Source organism: Rhyacophila brunnea, unplaced genomic scaffold (genome assembly GCF_057557595.1).
Source record: "Rhyacophila brunnea isolate RB1 unplaced genomic scaffold, BYU_Rbru_1.0 scaffold_24, whole genome shotgun sequence".
Classification (NCBI taxonomy): domain Eukaryota; kingdom Metazoa; phylum Arthropoda; class Insecta; order Trichoptera; family Rhyacophilidae; genus Rhyacophila; species Rhyacophila brunnea.
In genome coordinates this window covers 15925329-15934550 of record NW_028232904.1, presented here as the reverse complement: position 1 = coordinate 15934550, position 9222 = coordinate 15925329, and the positions used below count along the sequence as shown (strand labels likewise).

Below are 9222 nucleotides of genomic sequence, written 5' to 3'. Positions count from 1 at the left end.
ATGACAAAAAAATTAACAGATTTTAAATATATATACATATATAAAAGAAGCTCGACAAAATTGTTCATTTATAATAACACTATTAAAAAGCGGAAAATAAAGAGTTTTATTGTATTTTGAAACTTATCTGACGTGGTCGATTGTTTTTATTTATTATTTTTAAGGTACGTTTAGATAGCTCATTTTCCACACACAATGTACCGTCAGCAACATACAGACATCACCGAACTTTCTGACCTCCGTCAATGTCAGTGAGTGCTCAATATTTACACAAAAAATCTATCATTTCTTTAAATACATTATCCAATACAACCGGCTACGGTTTAGTAGTGAAATTTATAAATGGACCACTTCCTTTGAAATAATAAAACAATTTCGTCACATGCTTAAAGGTGGTACGCTTAAGAACAAATTCCTTAAAAAAAATTATGTATATTTTACGATACAAGGTATCGTAATTTTTCACATTATGTCTTTGAAATAATAGAGCAATATTTGGCAAAAAATTGTCAGAAATTTTGAAGTATTATAAAATAACAAAAAATGTATATTTTGTCAGCGACAAAAATAAAGTAATATAAATTTTGTCATGGATATTATTTTTTAGCCAAACTGATGTTACAATTAAAATTTTTTTTTTTTCCGACGTTATTAATATGCAACAATTGCAACATTATGCCCTTAGCTCATGTATCTATGAATGGGGGGTTATATTAGCGACATATTGCAAATCGAGGACAATATTACACACATTATGTATCAAGGGATAAATTGATATAACTGAATCAAACATAAGCTCAAGAGTGCTATCATGAACAAATAAGTAAACTTTAATTGGAGGACAATATTCGACGGACATTTGGATGCCACTACAGATGAATGAAATGCAGGTAGAAATTCACATACGTTACGACTTAAAACAGCAGAGTCTAATGAATTAGCATCTTTCTAAAATCAAGTGAGGTTGACTCATGTCGATGGTACGCTTTCACATTCCAATATTACACTGACCGCAATGTACAGTAAAAACAAAACAATGATTTGGTTGTATGCGTATGAATACGTATACCGTTGTCAGCGCTACGGGCACACCGACTACCAGGTAGTTAGTAGCACTAGTAGGGCTAAACATCCGCACGCACACCATCGACCAACCAAATCATTCTTTTGTATTTGCTGTACTTCAATGAACTTTTGATCAGCACAGTGTAAACCAATATTGTGAATCGTTTGATAAAGTTTGTGCAATACATTTCTGCAGTTCATTGCAATATTGGAATTTGAAAGCACACAATCAATTTGTCTTTGCAATAACCACCAACCTCTCTTTATTATAGGTAGGTACTTTATATTAGACACGATTGGCTACTTGCTAGTTCAAGTTGTAACATACGTGTATTTCTTTACTGTTTGATTCACTGTAGCGGCGCTCAGATGTCCGTCATACAGTTGTTTTGGCGTCCAGTCGGTATTACATTGCGTGTTTTAATTTAAAGTTTATTGTTGCAATAATTGAAATAATTTTGGAAAAAATTCACAGCAATCTGTTAATTTCTATCGTCCGGTTCGTGATACACTCCTTGAAATCATCTAACAATTAACAAAAAAATAAGCAACAACTTTTTTTACAATATGATTTACATTGATTATCGCAAAGTAAACAAAAGATAATTTCAGACAACTCCGGATATTGAAATGTAATAATAAATAGGACATGTACGTATTTTCTGTCAATTCAGTTTTCAGGGATGAGATTTAAGTTTTTGATTTCTTTTTCAAAGGTTCATTGCAGTCGACGAATGATACATCACCAAAAAAATACAAGCAGATTATATATATTATGATAAATGTCATTTAAAGGGTTAACCAACTCGTGGTATGAATTTTACAGTCCTGTCGTTTGTTACCTGTCAAATGTTTCATGCGTATTTTTTGACATGTTTTCAGTTGAAAGTTTACGATTTAACACAATGGATCGTTTCTCCACTGCACACTGCATATAAATCGTACAATCATACCACGAAAATGGCAAATATTCGATGGTCGTGCTGCGAGAATTAAGGTTAGAATTCAGCAGAAATCATTCCACGACTGAAGCCTGTATTCGCAAACTGATGAAAAAATTTGAAGGGACTGGTAGTGTATTGGATCGGCTGGCAGTTGTACATATTTGTCTAAGCCGTTCAGGCGAGAACATTGCTGCTGTAAGTCAAAGTGTGACCGAAGAGCCAGAAATGTCGATGGCGTCTCATACGTCTCTTTATGACGAATTTTGCATAAAGACCTTCATCTACACTGGCATAAGATCCAGCTTACGCATAAACTGAAGCCAACGGACCACGGACAGCGTCACAGATTCGCTGATTGAGTCTTGGAAAAGCAACGGGTGCTATATTTGGGGCAAGGAAAACCTACAAGTAATCAAGAGTTTGATGCTGCGAAAATTACTGTTTCGTGTGGTTTTGGGCTAGAGGCATTAATGTTATGGTCAACGCCGTCCGCTATAGGCAAATAATAACTGACTTTTATGGCCAGAATTGGATGATTTCGATTTGGCCAACATGTGGTTACAACAGGATGGGGCCAAATGCCACACAACTCGTGAAACACTGGAGTGTAAAAAAACAAATTCATACCAGAACTTGCCTAACCCCATACATGTCAAAAAAAACTAGTTTTTTATGTTGTTATTCTGGGTCACAACTGTAAACAGACCATTATTGATTGTCATATATATGTCAAAGGGCCTGTGGCCACATGTATTCGCGCATAGTTTTTAGTTGTTTGATTATATGACTATATCCCTCTATGACTGCTTCTTTGAGGTACATTCACTCAACTTTAAACACAATGTTATACATATAATATATTATGACAATGGACAATCAAAAACTAATTTAATGTTACATCAGAAGACAGAAGATAACAGCACATCTTATCCATTACATTTTAGTAGTACAGACATACAAACTTATCTGAAGAATGGGATGGGGGAGCCACTGTCGAAAACTATCCAATCAAGACCTCGTAACTGGACAAAATCTGACATTCAAATGAAATTTTCAAAATGGCGTGCAATGGTAGTTCGTAGTTCCATTTTTGGCCATTCTAGAGATAATTTTGTAGGTCTGTAATAATCGTTCTGATGCTCTGATCAATAAACAATTTTCAGTTACCATAGAAACAGACTATTAAAATTCTGCTGTTATGGAGTTGACAAAGCAGTATACATCAATATTTTTATTTAGGAAGTAAATTACTATTTTTGGAGAACTTGAAGAATAAAAAAAAATGAAGCGTTCTCGATTTGAGAAAGATATCTTCAATATCTCAATTATTTGTCACAGACATACTCCATAATGCTTAACGCAGAAAAAAATAGTATTTTCCGAATATGGCGGTGTGTTTTTCGGATTTGATAGCGGCTACCAAATTGGGCATCCTGAGATGCCGAAGTAATATTACTTAGGATTAAAAAACCTCTCAATTTCGGCAGTGTTTAGCATAAAAAATAAACAAAAGTGACAATAAGACGAAAGAGATCACATTGAGTTTTGATTATGTTAGTATTTTCACCACAAGGATCACACGCGACAGAAGATCAATCGTCGTCAATATATGGCAACTGTGCATGGAATTTTCGTCATCACTGTAAACCATCCCATCTTTCCACATTCCATCAATGTTTTCTGCATACTCACATAGTCTTCGTGACATACTTGTATACGTAAAAGATAAAATGCAGAGACTGCGTTGGATCGGTCACGGGCATAGAATGCTGGCGGAGTTACTGGCAAGGCGGGCTATGTACGCAACCGCTGAGGGCAAGACCTGTATGGCCGAAACTGAGATGACTGAATTACTCTATGGGAGATTTAAGGATGCTCGAGCAACGCAATTGGAAAGCGGAACCAATAGATCGTCTGGGATTGAGAAAGTTTCGCAGTCCTCCTGACATGTCAAGGGTTATATTGCCAGAAAATATTATATCATAAAGAATTTCTTTTCAAAATAATTAATTGTGTTTTGTAAAAGTTCGCGAATCTGTCCGCGTGGTCAAATGTTCAGGTCTGGATCGAAATATTGATAAAGGCGAGAAAATTTCTAATCTATGTGTCACTGGGTTTGTTGTCTGAGATATTACTGTAGATTATATTATGAAATGTCTATTTGCAAATACCGATAAGTTCATTATTTTTGTGGTAAACAATGTTTTTGTGTTTCAATCGTTGGTATTGTATATTAATATGTCCATTTTTTTTAAGCCAAGAAACCCTTTATTGCAATATACATTGAAGCAAAATAAAGTTGGACATATTAACAGCATTTTTAGCAATGAGAAGTGTGATGTATTCCAACGCAGAATGCAGGGTAACGTGGACGTCAGCCAAAGCGTAAATAGAGGGAGGCTCAATGTCCAAGCTGCTGGGGATCTGATACGACTGGCCCAGGATAGCGAGGTGTATTGGAATTTGGTCGCCAACCTACCATAAAAGACAGCACCAAAAAAAGAATAATATCAACATCTATTTGATTAATCTGTGTCTATAAGTAGTTAAACATCTTTCCATGTGCTTTCGGCGGGATTTGGAAGTTATAACACACAATATAGAATATGTAAATATTGTTTGATAGCTTTTGAGCACACGTGAACTTATCGGTTTTTGAAAATACTCTTGAAGTAGACAGTTCAAAATGATAATTTATTTAGCTATTATTACGCGACACTTTTTCAGGGGCATTACGTTCTATATCCTATCAATGTCTATCTACATGCACACACAAGCCCCGCGGGCCACTGTCCCCCCTCTTAGCAAGCCTGCGCTTCCCGTCTGCCGTCCTCCCGGCCCTCCTGCTTGAGGCACCACTCCACGAAGTCGTCGATGAGGACCGGCCACGCCCCCTCCTCGTCGTGGTTGCTCATGTCATCGTTGATGTGCGTGGCAAAGTCCAGGAGGAGGTTCCACGTGTCTTTGGGTATGGAACGCTTGTGGTGCTCCTGAAAACACAAGAATTATTGTTGAAATTTGGTAATTAAAGTAAATATATGGCTTATGGGTCAAATAGACTCTATGACGATCGGTCACATATATGCCGCAATTTCTTATGTTGGCGTCCTGTGACACAGAGTGTAAATACGATGTCATAGCTGTCATACAATATGTATGTATAATATGTCGGAATGGCATAGATATGATCATAGACACTAAATCGCTCTTAGCATATATGTGCCCGATCGTGATATAGTCTATTTGAACCTTTAATCGGTCAAGTTCACGGCCTGAAATGCGATAGATGTGGGTTTATGCCCCATTCAGTACAAATATTTTTGCAAGATTATAAAATACTGTGCCCGTAAAAATATATTGTGTATATACAAAGATGTTGAAAAAACCTTCTGATATATATAGATGGAGCTAAGATGTATGAAATTGAAGCAAAAAAAGTATCACTGGTCTACTGATTAAGTTGGCTACAAGTGACTTCGCATTGCAAGTTTATTTGCAGAGAACTTCACACTACTGCTATGACATTTATTTGCAAATTTTCACGGCATGTAAATAGCAATCCATCACGATGAGTAGAGAAGCAGTCAATAATACTACACTTCAGCATTATATATTATTATTTAGTTGAAAAATCCTATAAAATGTGTGTAAAACCATTAAGAGTATACCCCAATACACTACATTTTGAAGGCTTTTGAATGTGAGTGTCCTACGAAAATGAAACATACATTATAGACGTGCAATAGTGTGTTGCAACCTTTAAATAAACCAATATTGAATGAGTGTCAGTGCATTAACCGAGAGCAGTTGTCAGAACGAAGGATAAGTTTAGAATGACATATTCTTGACATGTTAAAGTTTATCCCATATTCTTCCACACTTGAGATTGGTTGCCTGTTACTCCACACCTGTTAGATATTTCAGTTCCCATTAATTCTGTGTTCCCTGGTATTAACAATGAACATAAAAAAATGGTAGCCATTGCATGTGTCAGAAAATCAGAATGCCAACTGAGCGATGTTAATATTTGTGGAGTTTACCAACTTAACCATGCTTCATGAGTTTGCTAAATAATTTCAAATGTCATAACAGAAATATCATAATGTCGTCTCCCCAAAAGCAAAAGGGCACTTGTGCATAAATTGAGTTTTGAGAAAAACTCATTTTAAGTGGTTTTGGAGTGAAAAAAAATCGTGGAAATATTTTGAAATGAAATTTGGAACACATGTGACCTAATTACTCAAGATTGAAATGAAATTTAAATTTTTTTATAGTTTGTAAATCTTTTATTTTTAAGAGGTTTCAAGTCAAATGTTACCTTTTTCCTATATGCATTTATGAATATCTTTATCTTTATCTTTTGATTTGCGAGCGTCCACTTTATTATTGTTAATTTATGGCTACGGCCGTATGTTGTAGCTTAACTACTGGGGAATGCCAAAAGAAATGGCGTATTTCAAAAAAATACTACCTTATTCTTAGGTCAAAAATTATTATAAAGCAATCATTATTCGAAGGATGTTTATCACACTTGAATGGTCAAAGACATAGCTTATAATTAGTATCTTTAGAATTATCTTCAAATGTGTTAATCTTGCCCATTTTTTTAATAATAAAATGCCTAATTCTTGTCAAATTTGGGATCACAGAGATTATCAATATAATTTTTTATCGTAAATATTTCACTATAATATTGTCGACATAAATTATCCTAATGGTTTTATAAATGCGTTTAAAAATTAATAAATATAAAAAATCTTAACACCACTGCACATGCATGTACTGAAATATAACTATATTCTTAAACATTCGAGCGAGAGGTTTAAAAGAATACTATTTTATGTAATAAAAATACTTTATGCAGTCATCAAATGTTTAAAATAAATATAAAGAATAATAAGGCTTCAAAATTATATAAATAGATTATAAACAACGTGTAAGGAATGTCCAGGATCATGCTTTGAAAATAGAATAAAAGCTCCATTTTGACCCACGCTGAGCACGTCCACCCTTAAATGAAGATCAGTTTACAAATACACAAGTAACCTTTATTTTCTTTACTCAATTATGAATTCATGGGTTTTGTTTCACAAATGCCGTTTTGCCCATAATGTAGAGAAAAAAATTACGAAGAAAACTGCATACATAACTCAAAACCGTCAAAATTGCACATGTGCCCTTTTGCTTTTGGGGCGACGATATAAGGCTCCTTCGATTTATAGTCTAACTGCTTTGTGTATATGCACTTATGAAAATTTGGGAAAATGAACAATTGGCCCGGATGCAGTCATGATCTTAATGCATACGGCCTTCTGTTTCCGATACAACAGCTCACAGTGAACTGTGATAAGGCGAACTGCATATGTATGATTCTCCGGACACGCCAATACTCTGCTAAGTTATAATTGTCGGTCTCTATTCACTTGAAGCAAACATCGGCCCGTTAATTTTGTGCACGAAAGGAAAAGGGAGATATGTCTAAGATTAATCTTAAAGCCAGTTTAATGTTTATATTATAGGTAACGAGAAAAGGGACGGGTCAGAGTGACACCGTTGAGTTATTAAATTTCACATAAAAACAGAATTTGACACATAAAGCAGTCTTATCGCCCTTTTTTGGTGCACACAGAATTGAAAAAATGAGCCCAGCACTTTCATTGTGGTAGTCCAAATGAAACATTACACCCCGTTTACATATGCATGGATGTATAGGTAAACATCACAGATGTATTAAAAGTAGAGATAGGCAATGATTTGGCTTCCTCATAGAACTGAATGAAGCATGCCGAAAACAGCCGATAACTCACGATAAATGGCGACGTGATAAAAAAAATGCAGGGGATCACAGAGGATTTACTTTGGTCATTATAACGTACCCATATAATATAATGTTAACGTGGAGATTTTCCCGAAAATTGATAACCAGCCTGTTTCACCATACTTTTTCGCCATACTTGCCGGCTTCACCATACTTTCATATACCATGCCGCCCTTAGGTAAACATGTATTATTCTGCAGTTGGCAAGATTGCATGCATGCATCAAAAAAGTATGGAAGCTTGCGACAGTAGGGAATTTTTCGATCTGCGTCTGCGCAGTAGGACGATAGTGGCGAACCTCCCAGCAGAAAAATTATCTATACTCATTTTGGGGTTAACCGATTTTCACTACCTGTCAAATAGTACCATAAAATAACATCGCGTCTCGCTTACTCTTGAAGAATTAGATTAGAGAGACATTCAGCACTTTTTCGTGTGAACAGTTGTCACGATATTTTAAAATAAGCACTATTGCTGCCAGTAAATCCATGCATGTGTACAGGTGTTATTATATGAAATGAAAATATTACTCACCAATAAAAATTTACACCACGCATCCAGAAATTTAAATCTTCCTTTTAGTACTATATTCCAATATGCTATCGCCATATCGAGATCCAGCCCCTTTTGACCAGGATTTTTGGCGTAATTAAATGTAAAATGATAGAATTCCTTGAATTTCTGAACATCCTTAATTTCGTTTTCTAGTGTAGGCATCCTCGCCTTGAGTTTATCCACGGAGTCAGTTCCCAGGTCCAGCATTCCCGTGAGGAATTCTTCCCTACTGAATTCGCACTGGACGGCAGCCTTGCATTTCCACGCTATTATCAGTACTAAAATAGATTCTGCACTTAAATTGAGATCGTCTAAGAATTTCATAACTCCGTCTAGGGTAATTTTATCAGACTCCTGAGGGTCTTTGTACTTCGTGAAGAGCGATTCGAGCTTTTTTCTGTCGACTAAATTTTTGGCAGGCTCTTTGAAGTACGCGTCGGGGTTTTGAAAATAATTGTCACTAGCTAAATCTAATTTCCAATCGTTCTGGGTCAAGCAGAATATCGCCGTGTTTTCCGTCGTCTGAGTGAAGGCGACGAATTTCTTCACTTTGTCCCTCTGGGACGCTTTTAATTTGTTCTGAAAGAAAAACAAAAATAAGGCATCGGTCACTTTCCATACAAACAACTTCAGGTTAGTGGTGCGGTCACATTGAAAACGATATTGTAGCGAAAATTAAGACCACGCATGTAGATGTTTTAATATAATTCGATGTGATAATGTTTATTCTTCACTTTGACGATGATTTACTTACCATTTTTGCAAAATTGATCTATTTACACTAGGAAAACAACGGTGAAAGGCTAGACATCTGAACGCGTTAAAATTGTGGTACCAATA

The 9222-nt window shown here is 35.6% G+C and overlaps 1 protein-coding gene across 2 annotated transcripts; it reads right to left on the bottom strand.

Moving 5' to 3' along the window:
• Positions 1-642: 642 nt before the first annotated feature.
• SCCRO (defective in cullin neddylation 1 domain containing SCCRO) lies at positions 643-9221 on the bottom strand. Of its 2 annotated transcripts, XM_085951365.1 has the most exons (4): positions 9137-9215; positions 8362-8961; positions 4968-4999; positions 4022-4903 (listed from the first exon to the last, which is right to left on the bottom strand). In XM_085951365.1, exons 1-4 carry the CDS (start codon positions 9137-9139, stop codon positions 4759-4761), a joined length of 780 nt encoding a protein of 259 aa, XP_085807491.1. In that variant the 5' UTR covers positions 9140-9215; the 3' UTR covers positions 4022-4758. The 2 variants fall into 2 exon arrangements, with proteins under 2 accessions (XP_085807489.1, XP_085807491.1); XM_085951363.1 differs by having other exon boundaries at positions 643-4999; positions 9137-9221.
• Between the last annotated feature and the right edge of the window lies 1 nt (position 9222).